This window comes from Theropithecus gelada, chromosome 15 (assembly GCF_003255815.1).
Source record: "Theropithecus gelada isolate Dixy chromosome 15, Tgel_1.0, whole genome shotgun sequence".
Taxonomy (NCBI): Eukaryota; Metazoa; Chordata; class Mammalia; order Primates; family Cercopithecidae; genus Theropithecus; species Theropithecus gelada.
Window position 1 is genome coordinate 7574443 of NC_037683.1, and position 19277 is coordinate 7593719.

The following is a 19277-nucleotide window of genomic DNA, read 5'->3' on the forward strand; positions in this document are numbered from 1 at the left end:
GCCCGCGTGGGGACGTCCGGCCGGCGCCCGCGAGTGGGCGCCGACGGGGACCCGCGCCGCGCTCCCCCGACACCGGCGAGCGGCCCGAGCCCTGAGCTCGCCTCCTGGAAGCCGCGGGTCGGCGCTTGCCCCGAGGGCGCCGGGACCTCGGCCGGTGGACAGAAACTGCTCTGCAATTGATTCGGCTGCGCCGGGCGGGTGCGGGTGCGGGGCCAGGAGGGAGCGCGTGCGGAAGGCCGGAGGGCAGGAAGTCAGGCTTCTGCAGCGAGGGTGGCGCGACCGCACGGGGACGGAGCCTTCCTTATTTATGAGTCTGCCGGCGCTCGCCTGCTTCCTCCGAAGACTTGAGGGAGAGTCTGCGAGCTGCCGTCCCCGCGTATGAGGCACAGAAGGGCCGGATGTCAGAACGACATAATTATTCATTAAACTACAAACTTTTCTTTTTTTAACCCAAAGAATATCGGTGATTTTTGTCCACTGCGAGGAGAAGAAGAGCGAGCCCAGGGCTCGTGAAATGCAGCAGAATCCTTATTTATAAACAGGCCGAGGTAGTGATATATGCGACCCCCCCTCTACTCAGTGACTTTTCTATCCTATGGATATCGGTCTTGAGAGTTGAGATTGGAGAGCAGCGCCGTCTGCCCTGGGTCCTGCAGCCTCCGTCCTTTCAATGCCTGGTTTTCTCTGTGACTGCTGGCCTTCCCTGGAGATCAGAGCGCTCCTGTGTGCCATGGGCTGTATTCAGAGCATCGGAGGTAAAGCCAGAGTCTTCCGGGAAGGGATCACGGTGATTGATGTGAAAGCCTCCATCGACCCCGTCCCCACCAGCATTGATGAGTCCTCCAGCGTGGTGCTCCGCTACCGGACACCCCACTTCCGGGCCTCGGCCCAGGTGGTCATGCCTCCCATCCCCAAGAAGGAGACTTGGATAGTTGGCTGGATCCAGGCGTGCAGCCACATGGAGTTCTACAACCAGTACGGCGAGCAGGGCATGTGAGTATGGCGGAGAGCCAGCTCTGGGAACTGCTAGGGATGGCCGAGCTTGGAGGCCTGGTGAGGGGCGGCCCATAGTGGGGAAGGTGGAGATACCATGGAGACAGGACCCAGGCCAGAGAGAAGCTTTAGGCAGGTATGCAGGTGGCCTCCTTGGCCCGGTGTCTCCCTGAAGAGTTTCCCTGTGGATCTAGATTGGAGTCACAGTTCTGCACCCTACCCTGCCACTGTTTCCCCGGGGTTCCTGTCTCCTTCCTTGCAAGATGCCGAGAAAGCAGAGGAACATTACTCCCAGTGTTTCCTGGCAGAGCAAGCGTGCCGTCCGCCTGAGGAGTGTTAGTGCCATCAGGGGTCACCAGAGAGGCTGGAGGGCTGCCCTCCAGGCCTCTGGCCCTGTGGGGGCCCATGGCAGACACTCAGGCACTCTGCAACTCCCAGACCGGTGTGTTCAGGGCTTTGCGATTGGGCCTCAATTATCTCTCTGGCTTATACGAGTGCGAGTGCGTGCGAGGACCTGGGGGAGTGCTTCGCTATTCCAAACGGCACTGTGTTTGAGAGCACAGTTAGTTTTAGAAGCCCGATTTCTTCACAGTGTAGCGCCTTCTGTCTCCAAGGCAGAAGGCCACTTTACGCAGGCAAGTCCAGTGTTCCCCCCGGGAGGCCCTAACAGCAACAGCAAAGAGGAGCCTCTCCTGCAGCCCCGAAGCCCCGTCTCCAGAGTGTGCCTAGGGTATTGGGGGTCCCGGTGAGGACCCTGGGGCCCTGGGGCTCCTTTCCTGGCCTGCTTCCTGACCCCAGAGAAGGCCGTCCCCGGGGTGGAAAGAGCTGCATTTAGGCAGAGGTGGGAGAGTGACTTCACCTGAAGGTTCACCCTAAGACAGTGGTGGTGAAAATAGCTGTTTCTGAGCATGAGGAGGGCTAGGCAGGCCCTGGTGGGTAGCCCACCCATGCGGCCCCCTGACTGGCCGCGGACACTCCCAGAGCCCCTCTCAGCGTCTACCCTGTGCAGCTTCACTTCCCTGTTTTGCAAGTGGGGAAAAGAGAATTTCCCCAGGAGTTGGAACTTATCACAGATTTAAGAACCCCGTGGGCCACCTGTAAATGAGAGGGGTGGAGGATGGCGGGACACCAAGTCTGGTGGCTTCTCTACTTAATGACTCCAAAGTTCTAAAGGAAACATGAGGATCACAGTAACCCTTAAATCCAGCGTGTGACTGTGACCATCCCAAAGAGGTGCATGGGGAGCACATGCAGAGGCTCTCACCGGCCGTCTCCACCAGCCTGGTATCTGTGCCAAGCCTTTTGCGTCTCAAGAGCAGCTAGTAATCCAGTTCAGGCCGGGGGCTGCCTTTCTATTCTAAGCAGGGAAACATGATTCTTAGTTATGCAGTGAGGACCTTTTCTAAGAACCCTTAAGCCCATAAACCTCCTCGGGCTTTGAAGGCATCCGGGACAGTTGTAGAAACAAAAGTCTTCCTCGCGGTTTTGGGCTAAGCCTAGTTGATTCCCTAGAAGGGGTTGGGAAGCAAGTGTCGTCTTCTGAACTTGGAAAGACTTGAGCACTCGTCGGGACTGTATTCTAATGAGGTTGGTGCAACGTGTGGTGGGGAGGCCACAGGCCTGACCCAAGGTACAGACTCCAAGCCTCAGCTTCCCCTTCTGTGCACCCGGGCTTCCGATGTCTTGACTAAGACTTGTTCTCCATCTGGTGACCCTGAGTAGGTGAGGGTGATGTGGCTGGAGCCAGGCCTGAGACTGGGAACTGAGGCAGGTTTGCCCTCCCTGTGCTAGTCCTCACTTCCTGGTTGGAAGAGCCTCATGCCTTCTTAGGCAGATGTGGGCGGGAGGCCAGGCTCTGCCACTTCCCAGGATGTGACCCTCGGCAAGTCCCTTTACTGCTCTGAGCCTCAGTTTACACATCTGCAAAATGGGGCTGGCGATAACCCCTTCCCCATGGCTTCTTGTGAGAATCACTCAAGCCAACCAAATTTGCCATGCAGTCAGCCCTGCGCCAAGCTCGTGGTGAATCCTCACTGCAGGCAGTAATGGGATGGGGATCGTCCTTAGCGGTGTTGTCACTGTTACTGTTATTCTATCAGACGTGAGTGGCTAAAACTGCAGAATTAGGACAGATGTCAGCCACACTGTGTAGTGAATCTTCTCCCCAGGCTGAGTCTTTGTCACGTAGGGCCCACTTCCTGAGTGTAAAACTTTTTAAAGCAGTGTAAGGCATGAACAGCTTGCGTTTTAAAGTGGCTCCAGACCATTTTCCTTGCTCTCCCTCTGCCCCTGACGTTTCTCTTTGCTCCCTCTCGTTCTCGGGACTCCTCTTTCGCTGCAGGGAGCCTCTGTGTCCCACCCAGCTCATTCTCCCTGGGTGCACTGGCTGTGTCATCCCAGTTGGGATACACAGGGACCAGCCCCAGGGACAGGGTGCAGTCGGAGGCTCCCTGGGAGGGGTGGCTTGGAGCAGTTGGGCAGAAGGGTCCACGTGCCCTGGCTCCTAAGGCCTTGGCCAGGCAGCCCCCGGACTTCCATTCCGTGTCTGTCCATGAGGGTGAGAACTTCTCGTAGGCTGCTGTGAGGATTCAGCGAGAGGCCAGTATGGGTGGCTGTCCTGTAGCTGAGACGTAGAGGAGGAGGCTGCCGAGTACTTATTAGTAATCAACAGAATCAGCCTAATGGGCTGAGTGGCCAGAGAAGAGAGTCCCTTGAAGGGCTCATGGAGAAGGCCAGGATGTGGCCTTACTTTAGCTCCTTGCTGAATGGAAATAGAAGCATTTAGGTGGGATTTAGTTATTTTTTTTTTATTTTAATTTTTATTTATTTATTTACTTTTTGAGACAGTCTTATTCTTGTCCCCCAGGTGGGAATGCAGTGGTGCCAATCTTGGCTCACTGCAACCTCTGCCTCCCGGCTTCAAGTGATTCTCTTGCTCCAGCTTCCAGAGTAGCTGGGATTATAAGCACACACCATCATGCCCAGCTAAGTTTTATATTTTTTGTAGAGACGGGGTTTCCCCATGTTGGCCAGGATGGTCTCGAACTCCTCACCTCGGATGATCTGCCTGCCTCAGCTCCCAAAGGGCTGGGATTACAGGCGTGAGCCTTAGGTGGGATTTAAAACCCCCTTCCTGTCTCCCCTGCCCCAGGCCTTCCATTTTCCAAGTTTTTAAGCCTTGTGGCATGAAGGAAAGGGAACAGTGGTTGGGGTGACCAGGAACCCCAACCGGCCCAGAATTGTCCCTCTGCTCTGCCTGGCCCAGGATCAGGTAATTCTTTGTCCTGGTGGGGGGTGTCCTGTGCATGGGTAGGGGGCTGAGCAGCATCCCTGGCCTCTACCCACTGCATGCCAGGAGCACATCCCCGCAAGCTGTGACAGTCAGTAATGTCCCCAGGGAGGGCCCGATGTCCCCAGGAGGGGCTATGAAATCACACCTAGTGGAGGACCGCTGGACTTGACCCAGACAATTCACATCCTTAAAATGAAACCCAGGCCCTGTGCTTTAGTGGCCCGGGGAAGGGACAGCCACGTAACGAGAGCTAGGTTAGGGCTTTCATTCTTTACAAATGGACTTGTATCCAAAATGTTAATTCCAGATACTTAACCGAAATCCGTCATACCCCCAAACGTTATCCCTGCTTAAAATTAATCCCTAAACCAGGAGGATCACTTTTTAGAATGACATTCTGGGTTTGAAACATTTGAAATGGAACAATTAAAAAAAACAAAACAAAACAACAACAAAAAAAACACACACCATCTCAATAATACCCTGACTTTTACAGACAGAGCTGGAAAAGAGTGAGTTTCTCTGTGCCAGCATGAGAGGATTCTATATGGCTTTGGGTCCAACCCACATCACTTTAAAAGCCAACCCCCCCCTTCTCCAAATTGTTGGAGACACCTGCCTCCACAGCCCGGCCCCCGCAATTCCTCAACTGCCACCTGTCAGCTGGCACAGAGTCTTCTAAGTGACAAGTCACAATTTCTCGCCTGTGTGGGAGAAGTTCCACGTTGTCCCTGGTTTGCCCTTCTCTGGAGCCCCCTGGGAACCTGGCCCACAGCCACGCCCATGGCCAAGGCCAAGGCCAGGGGCAGTTTATGGCTCTGGAGTCTGCCAAAGGGCAGACTGGGTGGGGAGGAGGGGGAGCAGCTCAGATGGAAAGGGTTTCTTTGGGTTGATGGGGACACTGCTCCATGCCCATGTGTAGCAAGGTGTGAACCCCAGCTCCCAACCCTTGGGCCAGCCTCTTAACCTTTCCAAGCCTCACTGTTCCTGTCTATGAAATGGGAATATGAGTTCTCCCTCATAGGGTTGTGATGATAAGAGCTTAACCCAGCACCTCACATATACCAGGCACTCAATATATGGTAGCCGTCCATACCACAGCTATGAATCATGATACTGACAATGTCTTACTCATTATGCGGTGCCTGTCAAAGTCAGTGGAAAGGTGGCTGTCTTGTTGCTGTTGTTACATTATCCCTTCTCCTGGGTTTCAGATACCAGCATGTCTATATCTGTCTGTCTATAGCATGAATGCTGTCACTGTGTTACGAAAGGCCAGTGGGGCCGGGCGCGGTGGCTCACACCTGTAATCCCAGCACTTTGGGAGGCCGAGGCTGGCGGATCACGAGGTCAGGACATCGAGACCATCCTGGCTAACATGGTGAAACCCCGTCTCTACTAAAAATACAAAAAATTAGCCGGGTGTGGTGGCGGGCACCTGTAGTCCCAACTACTCGGGAGGCTGAGGCAGGAGAACGGCACGAACCTGAGAGGCGGAGCTTGCAGTAGCCGAGATCGCACCACTGCACTCCAGCCTGGGCGACAGAGTGAGACTCCATCTCAGAAAAAAAAAAAAAAAAGGCCAGTAGCCAGCCTGGACAACACAATGAAACCCTGTGCCTACAAAAAATTAGCCAGATACGGTGACACATGCCTCTAGTCCCAGCTACTTGAGAGGCTGAGGTGGGAGGATCACCTCAGCCTGGGGAGGTCAGGGCTGCAAGTGAGCTGTGATCGCGCCACTGCCCTGCAGCCGGGGCTACAGAGTGAGACCCCATCTCAAAAAAAAAAAAAAAAAAAAAAGTCTAGTGGGAAAGGACAGGGCAGGGGTGGAGGGACTGCTGGGTGCCACCCAGCCCTGCTAGGATGACCCTGAGAATGGCTACCTCGGGCGCCTTCCCACCTGCCATCTCCCAGTGTCCTCCCCAGGAACTCAGGAAGGCCTCGTTTTATGATGTGGTCACAGCGTCTAAGACCTGAAGCTGGTTGCCTGAGCAGTCTTGCTCAGCGCCAGCAGATCTGGGGACAGGCCATGGAGGAATGTCCCTGTTGACCACGTGGCCTCTTCCTGAAGCCGGGGCCTGAGCGTCAGTTGTGCAAAGAACAATTGAGGAGGAGGCTTCCTCTGTGTAACCGGAAGGCGGCCTCCCCCATCTGCTGGGCCCTGGCGGAGGCGAGGGCGGGGTGGGTGGGAGAGGGAAGTCCTTGTTTCAAGGCTTTGGGGTGGGAGGAAGTAGGGGGGATGACCCAGCCGAGAGAGAGCTCCCCCAGGACCAGCCCCGGCCAAGGGATCGCTGCAGCCCTCATCCACCGTCCAAGCACTGGAAACAAACATTGGAGACGTGCGAGGCGCCACTCAACAGCCGTAGTAATCAGGGAAATGACAAGTTACATACTGACATCCTTTGTTTTGCTGATCAGAGTTGGGTGCAATGAAAAAGATCAGTGGTGCACAGTGTTCGGGGGAGGGGAGCGTCTTCACCTGTTGTTTGTGGGAGGACAGTTGAGGCAGGCGAGGATGCTGAGAGGTGAGCCTGGCTGTGTCTGTTACCGTCCACATGTGCAAGCCCTTCAGCTCGGTGGTTGTACATTTTTTTTTTTTGTTTTTTTTGAGACGGAGTCTCGCTCTGTCGCCCAGGCTGGAGTGCAGTGGCCGGATCTCAGCTCACTGCAAGCTCCGCCTCCCGGGTTCAAGCGATTCTCTTGTCTCTGCCTCCCGAGTAGCTGGGATTACAGGTGCCTGCCACCACACCTGGGTTTTTTTTCTTTTTAACATATTTTTAGTAGAGACGGGGTTTCACCATGCTGACCAGGCTAGTCTCGAATTCCTGACCTCAAGTGATCCACCTGCCTCAGCCTCCCAAAGTCCTGGGATTACAGGCGTGAACCATGGTGCCCAGCCTGTACTTTTAGAGTCCCTTACAGAAACTTTGTGCCCCTAGCTCAGGGCCTGCATATTGGAGGCGTCCAAAAAAATAATCTACTGAACAAGTGAGTTAATGATCATGTGAACGGGGAAGCAGCACATAAAGATGTACATGGGCCGGGCGCGGTGGCTCACGCCTATAATGCCAGCATTTTGGGAGGCTGAGGCAGGCGAATCATCTGAGGTCAGGAGTTCGAGACCAGCCTGACCAACATGGCGAAACCCTGTCTCTACTACAAATACAAAACTTAGTGGGGTGTGGTGGTGCACGCCTGTCATCCGAGCTGCTCAGAAGGCTGAGAATTGCTTGAACCCAGGAGGTGGAGGTTACAGTGAGCCGAGATCATGCCACTGCACTCCAGCCTGGGCAACAGAGCGAGACTGTCTTAAAAAAAGGAAAAAATGCACAAGTAAGGATGTTAACTCCTGCACGGCTCCTAATAGCAAAAAACCAGGAACAACTCAAGGGTCCCTCAAGAGGGGGTGAAATTATGGTCTGTCTGCAGTGCAGACTCTGAGGCAGGGCTACAGGCCCTGAAGACAAGGTAGAGCTATGGATACTCCCACGTGGGGAAATGGTACATTGTTGTTACATTTTTGTTTAAAGTTATCAAACAATATGTAGGGTAGCAACCCATTTTTGTTAAAAAGAAAATACTGAAGTTGGGAGTATATCCTGTGTGTATGCAGAGAGCAAGGTCCCAAAGGATGTTTACCGGAGTACAACAGGGGCACACGGGGAGGGGCGCATGGGGAGGTAGGTTTCAGTTTTCACTTGATATGCTGTTTTTTTTTTTGCAACGAAGTTTCACTCTTGTTGCCTAGGCTGAAGTGCAGTGGTGCGATCTCGGCTCATTGCAACCTCCGCCTCCCGGGTTCAAGCGATTCTCCTGCCTCAACCTCCTGAGTAGCTGAGATTACAGGCGGGCGCCACTGTCCTTGGCTAATTTTTGTATTTTTAGTAGAGACGGGGTTTCACCATGTTGGTCAGGCTGATCTTGAACTCCTGACCTCAAGCAATCCGCCCTCCTCTGGCTTCCATAGTTCTGGAATTACAGGCATGAGCCACCGCACCCGGCCTAAAAGTACTTCTTTTATAACTAAAAATTTTTTTTTTTTTTTTTTGAGACAGAGTCTCACTCTGTCGCCCGGGCAGGAGTGCAGTGGCCGGATCTCAGCTCACTGCAAGCTCCGCCTCACGGGTTTACACCATTCTCCTGCCTCAGCCTCCCGAGTAGCTGGGACTACAGGCGCCTGCCACCTCGCCCGGCTAGTTTTTTGTATTTTTTAGTAGAGACGGGGTTTCACCGGGTTAGCCAGGATGGTCTCGATCTCCTGACCTCATGATCTGCCCGTCTTGGCCTCCCAAAGTGCTGGGATTACAGGCTTGAGCCACCGCGCCCGGCCTATAACTAAAATTAAACAGGCTCTGTTGGTCTTTCCTCCTCGTGTTAAATCCCAGTGATCCACTGCTGTGCCTGGGTTAAGAGGGGTGGGGTTGGCAGGGAGAAGGTGTCTGGGTCCCAGGAGGAATGGGGTTTGTTGTGGTGGGGGAATCCCCGCGGGCAGGCCCTGTGGGAGGCGAGACCTCCAGCCCTTCCCTCACCTGGTGAACAGGTGTTGGGGAGACTGGGAGAGCACGGCCTGGTGATCTGGTGGTGGTGGGGACAGCCCAAGGGGGCAGCAGCACGGGGGGAAGTCAGGAAGCCAGGATGCCTGTCCAGTATGGAATGGGGGTTCTTGGGCAATCATTTCTGAAAAATTGCAACGTTTTTACAGAATGAGTACTTTCTGCAAATTTTATCAGATCATAAAATCCATACCGTTGGGGGGTAGGTAAAATAATTCCTAACTTCCTGCTGGGCCCGTGTGAGGGGCTGAAACCAGGGCTGAGCAGGAGACTATGTGGCATGGGCAGGCCCTTGCCCTGGAGCCTCAAGTCTTTATCTGTAAAGGTGTTTCTTAAGGTGCCCAATGTGAGCCGCTTGTAGGAGGTGGAATAATATTTGAGTCAATCATTTAAGGTTAAGGCTAAATTTTGTTTTAATGCAACATATTTCATGCCTATTAGAACATATATCTGTATATATAGCATATCCAACCTGCTATTTCAAAGGTGTTTCTAAATTTCGTTGACTTTTTTTCTTTTAGAGACAGGGTCTCACTCTGTTGTCCAGGCTGGAGTGCTGTGGGGCAATCCTAGTTCACTGCAGCCTTGACCTCCTGGGCTCGCGCAATCCTCCCACCTTAGCTTCCCGAGTAGCTGGGAGTATAGGGACGCACCACCATGCCTGGCTAATTTTTAAGTTTTTTGTATAGACGAGAGTCTCTTGCTTTGTTGCCCTGGCTGGTCTTGACGTCGTGGATTCAAGCAATACCCCACCCTCCAGCCTCAGACTCTCATAGTTGATTCTTTTAAAAGCTGATTAGGTCGGGCACGGTGGCTCATCTCAGCAGCTTGGGAGGCTGAGGTGGGAGGATCACTTAGGTTCCATTAGAGGCTGGTGGGGTAAGAGCTGGGTCAGATTGGGGACCTTGGCCCAGTGACTTCCCAGCTGTGTGACCTCAGACCTGGCCTCTAACTGCCCTAAGTCTCCTCCGTGAAATGCACCCCACAGCCCCAGCCCCAGGGAGGTGTGGTGCTCGGTGCAGCCCGTGTGCTCAGGGAGTGGTACCTGCTGTCAGCACTTGCTAAGGAGACCGTCCAGCAAGAGGCTCTTGCAGCTGCAGCCCTGCAGGATAAGCAGAAGGTCAGAGCAACTTTGGGGGCCCAGGACTCCTCACAGAGATGCCCTGTGGGCTTTGGGGGAGACCCAGCGTGTACTGACAGCCATTGATCCTGGCCACAGACATTGATGGTGCCTGAAGCTGGGCCAGGTGCTGTGATACATCCCAGATATGTGGTGATGGGTGAGGCAGGCCTGGCCCTGCCCGCACGGCCTCGTGGTCTGTCTGGGAAAGAGACTGGTAGCAAATGAGTGCATCAGTATTTAATCACCGTCATGAACAGGCCACAGGGCAGTGGGATGAGATCCAGTGGCATTGAATACCGGGAGGATGACGCTTCTCCCGGTAGAAGGCCCTGAGAGGGAGGAGCATGGCCCACTGCAGCAGCTGAGAATGGCTGGGGTCCTGGAGCCCAGGGAGGACGTGTGTGTACACGCACGTGTGTGGACATGTGCATGTGTGCACGCACACAGGGCTCTAGGCTTCAATTGCGTCGGTTTTAAGGGCATGGGGAGTCATGGCCGGTTTAACAGGGTTGGAGCCATGCCATCGGATTTGTGTTTTTAGAAGATCGCTCAGGCTGCTTCTGGGAGGGGAACAGATTGCAGGAGGCTGGGAGACCAGGGAAGGGTAAGGCCGGGGTGGAGGCAGAGGAGGAGAAGGGGCACAGCCTGGAGGGGCAAGGGAGAGTCCGGGATGGCGCTGTGTCCCGGAGACACAGGCCTCCCCCATTGCTGGCCAGGCCAGTAGCTCTGTCCACCCCTTTCAGGGCTTCATGGCGTGTGGTACCTTGGCATGTGGTGCCAAGCAGGTGCCCTGCAGATGTTTGTTGGGTGGGTGACGATGGGACTCAAGACAGGGATACTGCGGGAGGCTGAGGAAGCCACTTCAGCCCAGGAAGCATTCTGAATCCTGGGTTCCAGCCTGGACTTGCCTGCTTGTCCTTTGGGGTCACTAGGAGGATGGGATTGTGACAGGTGGCCCTGCCTGCCCCTGCCCACAGCCATGGAGGTGAACGGCCTGCTGGGCTCCTAGACTGGACAGCTACCCGGGGCCTGCACTCAGAAAGGCCGCGAGCATGGTTCAAGGCTCTGCTGTTAACCGCATTGAAAATCTCAGGTTGTTTACAGCCGGGCGTGGTGGCTCACGCCTGTAATCCCAGCACTTTGGGAGGCCAAGGTGGGCAATCACCTGAGGTCAGGGGTTTGAGACCAGCCTGGCCAACATGGTGAAACTCCATCTCTGCTAAAAAATATATAAAAATTAGGCCGGGCATGGTGGCTCACGCCTGTAATCACAGCACTGTGGGAGGCTGAGGTGGGTGGGTTACCTGATGTCAGGAGCTCGAGACCAACCTTACATGGTGAAACCCCATCTCTACTAAATAATTAGTCGGGCCGGGCGCGGTGGCTCAAGCCTGTAATCCCAGCACTTTGGGAGGCCGAGACGGGCGGATCACGAGGTCAGGAGATCGAGACCATCCTGGCTAACACGGTGAAACCCCGTCTCTACTAAAAAAATACAAAAAACTAGCCGGGCGAGGTGGCGGGCGCCTGTAGTCCCAGCTACTCGGGAGGCTGAGGCAGGAGAATGGTCTAAACCCGGGAGGCGGAGCTTGCAGTGAGCTGAGATCCGGCCACTGCACCCCAGCCTGGGCGACAGAGCAAGACTCTGTCTCAAAAAAAAAAAAAAAAAAAAAAATTAGTCGGGCATAGTGGCACATGCCTGTAATCTCAGCTACTTGGGAAGCTGAGGCAGGAGAATTGCTTGAACCCGGGAGGCAGAGGTTGCAGTGAGCTGAGATCATGCCACTGCACTCCAGCCCGGGCAGCAAGAGTGAAACTGTCTCAAAAAAAAGGAGAAAGGTGGTTAAGATATTGCTTAACTTTAGACTTTTAAGTCAAAAATAATGGGAAAATTTCAAGGACAACTACTAAAAGAATAGAATTAGAATGTTTAAATCCCCAGTAAGTAGAAAAATACCAATAAAATCTGTCATCAAAAGAATGGTGGGCAAAAAGCATTAAAAAACTGAATAGCAATTTTATAGAGAAGAGAAACAAGTTCATATAAAAATAATTCGGCTGGGGCGGTGGCTCACGCCTGTAATCCCGGACACTTCGGGAGGCCAAGGCAGGCGGATCACCTGAGGTCAGGAGCTTGAGACCAGCCTGGCCAACATGGTGAAACCCCGTCTCCACTAAAAATATAAAATTAGCTGAGCATGGTGGTGGGTGCCTGTGGTCCTACCTACTCAGGAGGCTGAGGCAGAAGAATCACTTGGACCTGGGAGGCCGAGGCTCCAGTGAGCAGAGATCTCACCACTGCACTCCAGCCTGAGAGAATGAGACTCCGTCTCAAAAAAAAAAAATAATAATAATGAAAGGTCAGAAAAGGCTTGAGGTCAAATCAGGGCTACCTGGTCTGGGAGAGGCACACCTCTAACTGCTCATGCCACCCTCAAAGTGTCTCCAGAAGCGTCCACTGACTGCTGTTGGTTGGACCAGGCAGTGAGTATCAATACATTTAATCATCACAAAAACCTGGCAGGCAGATGTCGGCGGATTGTCCGTGGGCTGCTGATGAGACGGTGGAGGATCCGCGCGTCTGTGACTGGACCACAGTGCGAGCAGCTGGGGCTAACAGTAGACCCTGGGCTGCCGCAGGTGCCCCTGAGCTACGCATCCCCAGCACCCCCAGGTGGGGAGAATCCATACAGCCTGGTGACGATTTGGCCCTGGCCCGCATGACGCAGTGCTGTCTGCCAGTCCAGGAGGCTCCTCACCTGCCTGTGTCTGAGCCAGGGCCTGGGAGTTTCAAGACTGCAGAAAGGAAAGGAAACCCCAAGGCTGGGGTCAGGAAGAGGAGGGCTGTTCTGCTGCTCAGCCTCACTCCTCCAAACTAGGCCTTCAGCTCTTTGCAAATGAAAGGGGGCAAGGCCAAAGCAGGGTTCCTTATGCAAGTTTGCTTTCTGCCCTGAAAAACCAAAAAAACGGGAATCTGTTCCAAACAAGTGTAAGCACTGGGTGAGGACAGAGTGGACGTTTCCTTCTGAAATAGGAGACCCGGCCCCCAGTGGGCAAAGAGGCTCTGACTCGCTTCTTCATCCGTGCAGGGGAGTGAATAAGCAGGCTCACCCGTTGTCATCCTGCCTGCTGCTGTGGGTCCCCCCAGATCTTTGGAATTACTGGGTACTTCCAGACAGTGAGGTTGTCTGAGCTTCCTCCAGGTTCCCTGAGTCTGGGGTGCTCAGGGGCTGGGCAGGAGATGCCCATTAAGCAGGTGTTACTCTAATGAGTGAGCTTTTCAATGAGATGAACAGGAAAATTGGCAAAATCATGTTCCTAATCATTCCTCCTATAGCGGCCCCAAGTTTGCTAACTGCTAACATTATATGATGTGTAAGTAGGGGAATGCATTTTTTAAATTATAGTAAACTCTATGTAACATTTTATAAAATTTACCATTTTATTTTATTTTAATTATTTTTTAAAGACAGGGTCTGGCTCTGTCCCCCAGGCTGGAGTGCAGTGGCATGATCTCGGCTCACTGCAACCTCCGCCTCCCAGGTTCAAGCGATTCTCCTGCCTCAGCCTCCCGACTAGCTGGGATTATAGGCACCCACCACCATGCCCGGCTAATTTTTGTGCTTTTAGTAGAGACGGGGTTTCACCATGTTGTCCAGGCTGGTCTTGAACTCCTGACCTCAGGTGATCTGCCCGCCTTGGCCTCCCAAAGTGCTGGGATTACAGGTGTGAGCCACAGCGCCCAGCCCAGAACTCTTTTCATCTTGCAAAACTGAAACTTCGTCCCCAAGAAACGTCAACTTTCCGTTCCTCTTTCTCCCAGCCCCTGGCAACCTCCATTCTACTTTCTGTCTCTATGAATTTGACAACACTAGGGACTTCACATAAGTGGAATCCCACAGTATGTTTTTTTTTTTTGGCTGGCTTATTTCACTCAACGTAATGTCCTCAAGGTTGATCTGTGTTGTAGCCTGTGTTGGAACGTCCGTCCTTCTGAAGGCTGAAGAACATTCCATTGTATGTATATAGCACATTTTGTTTATCCATTTATCTGTCGTTGGACACTTGGATCGATTCTACCTTTTGGCTATTGTGATTAATTCTAGGAACAGGAATGCTTTTTTTTTTTTTTTTTTTTTTTAAAGGTAGAGTCTCGCTGTGTTGGCCAGCCTCGGCCTCCCAAAGTGCTGGGGTTACAGGTATGAGCCACTGTGTCGAGTTGGGAATGCTTTTTTTTGAGACAATCTCACTGTGTCACCCAGGCTGGAGTGCAGTGGCACAATCTCAGCTCACTGCAAACCCAGCGTCTCAGGTTCAAGCAATTCTCCTACCTCAGCCTCCTGATTACAGGATTACAGGCGTCTGCCACCATGACCCACTAATTATTATTATTATTATTTTTTTGAGACAGACTCTCACTCTGTTGCCCAGGCTGGAGTGCATGGCATGATCTCGGCTCACTGCAACCTCTGCCTCCTGGGTTCAGGTGATTCTCCTGCCTCAGCCTCCTGAATAGTTGGGACTACAGACATGTGCCACCATGCTTGATTAATTTTTTGTATTTTTTTTTAGTAGAGACGGGGTTTCACCATTTTGGCCAGGCTGTTCTCAAACTTCTGACCTCATGATCCGCCCGCCTTGGCTTCCCAAAGTGAATTTTTGTATTTTTAGCAGAGAGGAGGGTTCACCATGTTGGCCAGGCTGGTCTTGAACTCCTAACCTTAAGTGATCCGCCTGCCTCAGCCTCCCAAAGTGCTGGGATTACAGGCGTGAGCCACCATGCCTGGCCAGGAGTGTATTTTTAGCAGTAACTTGTTCCTGGGAGTACCCGCTGTGCACATAGGTGAGCAGAAGGCACAGTGGGCGCAGGCTGTCCTGAGCTTCCCTGTTACAGGTGCCTTGGTGGAAACGGGTGCCCGGGTCCCAGGCTCCACCACTTGGCCAAATGTCCTTTGGGAAAGGTAGCATCACTGTCCACCCCCAGCCCACCCCTTTGCTTTCTGTATCTGCAGCGTGGGGTTGCATGGAGAAGATTGTCTGTGAGCCTGTAATGTTTTTTTTTTTTTGAGACGGAGTCTCGCGCTGTCGCCCAGGCTGGAGTGCAGTGGCGCGATCTCGGCTCACTGCAAGCTCCGCCTCCCGGGTTCACGCCATTCTCCTGCCTCAGCCTCCTGAGTAGCTGGGACTACAGGCGCCCACCACCGCGCCCGGCTAATTTTTTGTATTTTTAGTAGAGACGGGGTTTCACTGTGGTCTCGATCTCCTGACCTTGTGATCCGCCCGCCTCGGCCTCCCAAAGTGCTGGGATTACAGGCGTGAGCCACCGCGCCCGGCCAAGCCTGTAATGTTAAATTAAGGGGTCCCCTACAGCCTGGGGTGGGCTCCCAGGTGCTACTGTATCCACGGCCACATGGGAGTGTGGGATCCTGTATGTCCCAAGAGCAACTTGGGCCAGGCTGGCCACCTTTTTCTGTCCGAGGGTTATGATTATAACAGCGATAGTGATGACAGTGATACTCCCAGCTGTTGTCTGACCCCCTGCCCCCAGAATGTCAAAGGGGACCGGGTGGTCTGCTGGGTCCGTTCCATCCTCAGGGCCTGGGACAGCCCCTGGCCTACCAGGGAGATACAGAAAGCCCTCCTTGAGTGACCGAGTGAGTGAACCGGCCTTCCTTGTCCTCAGGTCCAGCTGGGAGCTCCCCGACCTCCAGGAGGGCAAGATCCAAGCCATCAGCGACTCTGATGGGGTGAACTACCCCTGGTACGGCAACACCACGGAGACCTGCACCATCGTGGGCCCCACCAAGAGAGACTCCAAGTTCATCATCAGCATGAACGACAACTTTTACCCCAGCGTCACGTGGGCCGTGCCCGTCAGCGAGAGCAACGTGGCCAAGCTCACCAACATCTACCGGGACCAGAGCTTCACCACCTGGCTGGTGGCCACCAACACCTCCACCAACGACATGATCATCCTGCAGACGCTCCACTGGCGCATGCAGCTCAGCATCGAGGTGAACCCCAACCGGCCTCTGGGCCAGCGCGCCCGGCTGCGGGAGCCCATTGCCCAGGACCAGCCCAAAATCCTAAGCAAGAATGAACCCATCCCGCCCAGCGCCCTGGTCAAGCCCAATGCCAACGACGCCCAGGTCCTCATGTGGCGGCCCAAGTACGGGCAGCCGCTGGTGGTGATCCCGCCCAAGCACCGGTGACAGCCAGGGCCACCCGCTAGGTTAGACTCGCAAATAATAATACCGCTGAAAACAAAACTCAGACTCACTCTTCAGTCATTCAGCAAGATATGACCATTCTACCCTCTCCAGCGGGCGGATCTCACTGTGCTGAGGCCCCCCGGGAAGGCCTCCCCGGCGCTCCGCACCTGCTTCCTTTCAGGGAGGGGGGAGACCTAAGCGGGACAGACAGACCCCACGTGCGCCCTCAGGGTCACCTCTGGTCTCCTTGCCTCTCCTTTTGCTCACAGCTTCAGTCACTCACCCGTAACAGATTCCCTGAAACACTGCTTTTTCCGTTTTTTAAAAAAACTCCTCTTATGGGGGTTCAGGGGCAGGAGGAGGAGGAGCCAATTAGGAGGGAAGCTCCGGCCCCCGATCAAAGAGACAGATCCGCACTGCTGCCGATTTGTGGCGCTGGCCGGCCTTCCCCCCCGGGTCCCCCTGCCCTCTGTCATGCGGCCTTATGTAGACTTGCTTTGCCAAACTTTTGCCTTAAGCTGAATTTAAAGGAAGAAAACCAATTGGAGAAAGAAAGCAGGATCTCTTTTCTACCGGACTTTTCCTCTTCTGCCAGAGGTGGAGGGAGGGGTGGGGTCGCCTGTGAGGGTCTCTTGAGCCCTTCTTCCCGATTGTCTTGGGAGAAGGGTGAGGATGGGCGTTTAGACCTGAAACCAGCTGCTCACTGTTTCTTTTTGGCAGAAACAAAACCACAGGCAGATTCCGCCTGAACAGCCCCTTCTCTCCCTCCACCCCCAGGTCTCATCCCAGCACTGGCGGAGAGGGGCTGTGAGCTCTGGCCAGGGGGTGGCTCTGCCAGCGGCCTGGCCTCTTCTCCCCTCTCTTCCCAGCAGCCTTAACTTCCTTTGGGCGGCTCTAGGAGGAGAGAGGGAGGCTGCTGTGAGCCCAGGGAATTTTCACCCTCTTAGTCCTCAGGACCCACCCCCAGTGGAGTCCCTGGCCCTTCCTCCAGGTGTGTGGTGGTTTCCTTCTCCATCCACACTGGTCCCAAATGCCTGGGGGCCAGCCGCCCGGACCGCCGACACACAGCCTCAGTGTTAGTCTCAAAGGTAAGGAAGGCCTTCACATCCCTTCTTGCAGGGCATTTTAAGACTTGAATCAGGTGGGCCCCGGCCCCTGTGGCTGGCCAGCCCCTGGTGTACTGTAAAAGGGCCAAGACAGGGCTCATTCTCAGGGGCGCCCCTCCCAGGCCTTCGGGGCAGCGGGATGGTGCAGTCAGGCTCTGGGTGCCACACTGATGGCGGTAGAAGTCACCTGAGCTCTAGGGAAGTCTTGGGAGGCAGTCGGCCGAGCCCCTGCTTCCTGTCCTCAAAGAAGTGAATCCAGGCCAAGGGCTGGGAGGCCTGGGTGGGCTCATGGTAGAGAGGGGTCAGAGCCACTCTGGAGGCTGGGCTGGCACAGTGGAGAGTGACAGGTGAGGACAGACGTCTGGAAGCCCATCCCTGGGACCTGCCCTCCCTTGGTCCCAGGTTATCGGAGCCCCAGGGCTTACTTAGTCCTGACCCATTGTGCAAGGGTTCTGGGCAGTGTCTGCCTTGCGGCCACTTGCAGGGGCTATTAGGGGACATCCCACTGAAGCCATGTTCCTTCCAGCTTGCCAAACACACAGCTACCCGCCCGGGGCCCACACTCAGCCTAATAATAATCAAGCACAGAAAACCGTCCATTTAGAAAAATAATCAATTTCTGCTACAGATGAGCCACTTGTAGGAGTCTCCGTGACAGCGTGGGACGGTGTGGGCACCGAGGTCCCTGCCCCGCTCCTTTGTCCACGGGCTGCTGCGTTTATTCAAGGGGTGCTTAATGACCGTTCAGCCTCTGCCGTCTGTCTCCAGGCCCAGCTCGTGCCAGGAGGCTGTCCTGGGACACACTGGGCTGGAGCTGCCGGCTGGCACGGTGCTCAGGGGGCCCCTGGTGGGGGCCAGGACCTCCCCACAGAAACTGCAGGTTCTCTCTTGTGAGGATGGAGGCCGTGCCACCCGGAAAGGCAGTAGCCTTGGGGGAACAGCGGGTCCCAGCTGCACGTCTGAGGACGGGTGGGGACGGGGCTGGGACTCGGCCTTCATTCACTGGAGACTTCTCCACTCAGGTCTTCGTTGCACTAAAGCAGGGACAGGACCCTGGGGGTTCAGGAAGCGGGTCTCAGGCCGCCGGGTTCTTCCCAGAAGTGGGACTGGAGAGTGGAATGGAAAGGGGCTTCCTGAGCTGCTGGGGGGTGAAGGACCCCCAAATCTGCATTTCTTGAGTGTGAGCAAACACTCGAGGCAAGAGCCAGCACCCCTCCCACTGCATGCCCGGCCCACCTTGCCCCCTGACCCACCTTCACCTGTGCCCCTTCTTTCCACCCTTCCTTCCTCATTGAAGAAGGGCTGGGAAGACCCTGGAGAGGCTGCAGGTCTGTCCACAGACACTCAGCTAAGCCCCAGTCTGCTCCCTCAGCCTCCTTGCTCATGTTGGAGCACAGGCCCCAGGCTTCCTGCTGGGGCCCCAATTCCTCTTATGTCCCCCAGCCCTGCCCTGGCGTGGACATCCACTCACTCCTTCCAGCAATAAGAACCATCCTTGGTCGTGGAGAGTACTGTGAAACAAACCAATGCACTTACCAGGAGGCACAAGACTCTTGAAGAAGATGTAAAATGAACCTTTTTTTTTTTTTTTTTAATAAAAAACAAAAAACAAATATTCATAAAGAGAAATAAAATGTAATTTTAAAGTAGGCTTGGCTAGGTCCTGGATGTTTCTGAAGTGGCGATTCACTTTGGGGTGGGTGGCTCAGCGGTGCTGGCTACGGGGGTGAACGTGTTTGCGGGGCAGGAGGATGGGCTGAGGCTGGGCTCCTGGTGCTCAGGACCTGGGAAATGGGAGGAGGGAGCTAGCCTTTGAGGCCTGCTCCTTCCAGCTGCTTCTGTTCACAGCACCAGCTCCGGCGAGAGCAGCCCTGCGGTCTCAGCCTTGCACCCACAAGTGCCCCTGCCAGTGCCCTGCCTGGAGGGTGGTGGGCTTGGAGGTAGAGCTAGGAATTGGGGGCAGCTTGGATTTTTGGCGAACAGGTTCTCTTTTGT

The 19277-nt window shown here is 54.5% G+C and overlaps 1 protein-coding gene across 1 annotated transcript; it reads left to right on the forward strand.

Annotated features, from left to right (window-relative positions):
- Positions 1-296: 296 nt before the first annotated feature.
- FAM78A (family with sequence similarity 78 member A) lies at positions 297-18931 on the forward strand. Its single transcript, XM_025359665.1, has 2 exons — positions 297-993; positions 15648-18931. The coding sequence occupies exons 1-2, from the start codon at positions 671-673 to the stop codon at positions 16174-16176; spliced, it is 852 nt and encodes a 283-aa protein (XP_025215450.1). The 5' UTR covers positions 297-670; the 3' UTR covers positions 16177-18931.
- The last annotated feature ends 346 nt before the right edge of the window (positions 18932-19277 follow it).

Excerpts from the sequence above, each read along its gene's own strand:
- FAM78A (XM_025359665.1), top strand. The coding sequence starts at position 671 with ATGCCTGGTTTTCTCTGTGACTGCTGGCCTTCCCTGGAGATCAGAGCG. Across the intron at positions 994-15,647 it reads CAGTACGGCGAGCAGGGCAT|GTCCAGCTGGGAGCTCCCCG; the intron begins GTGAGTATGGCG and ends CCTTGTCCTCAG.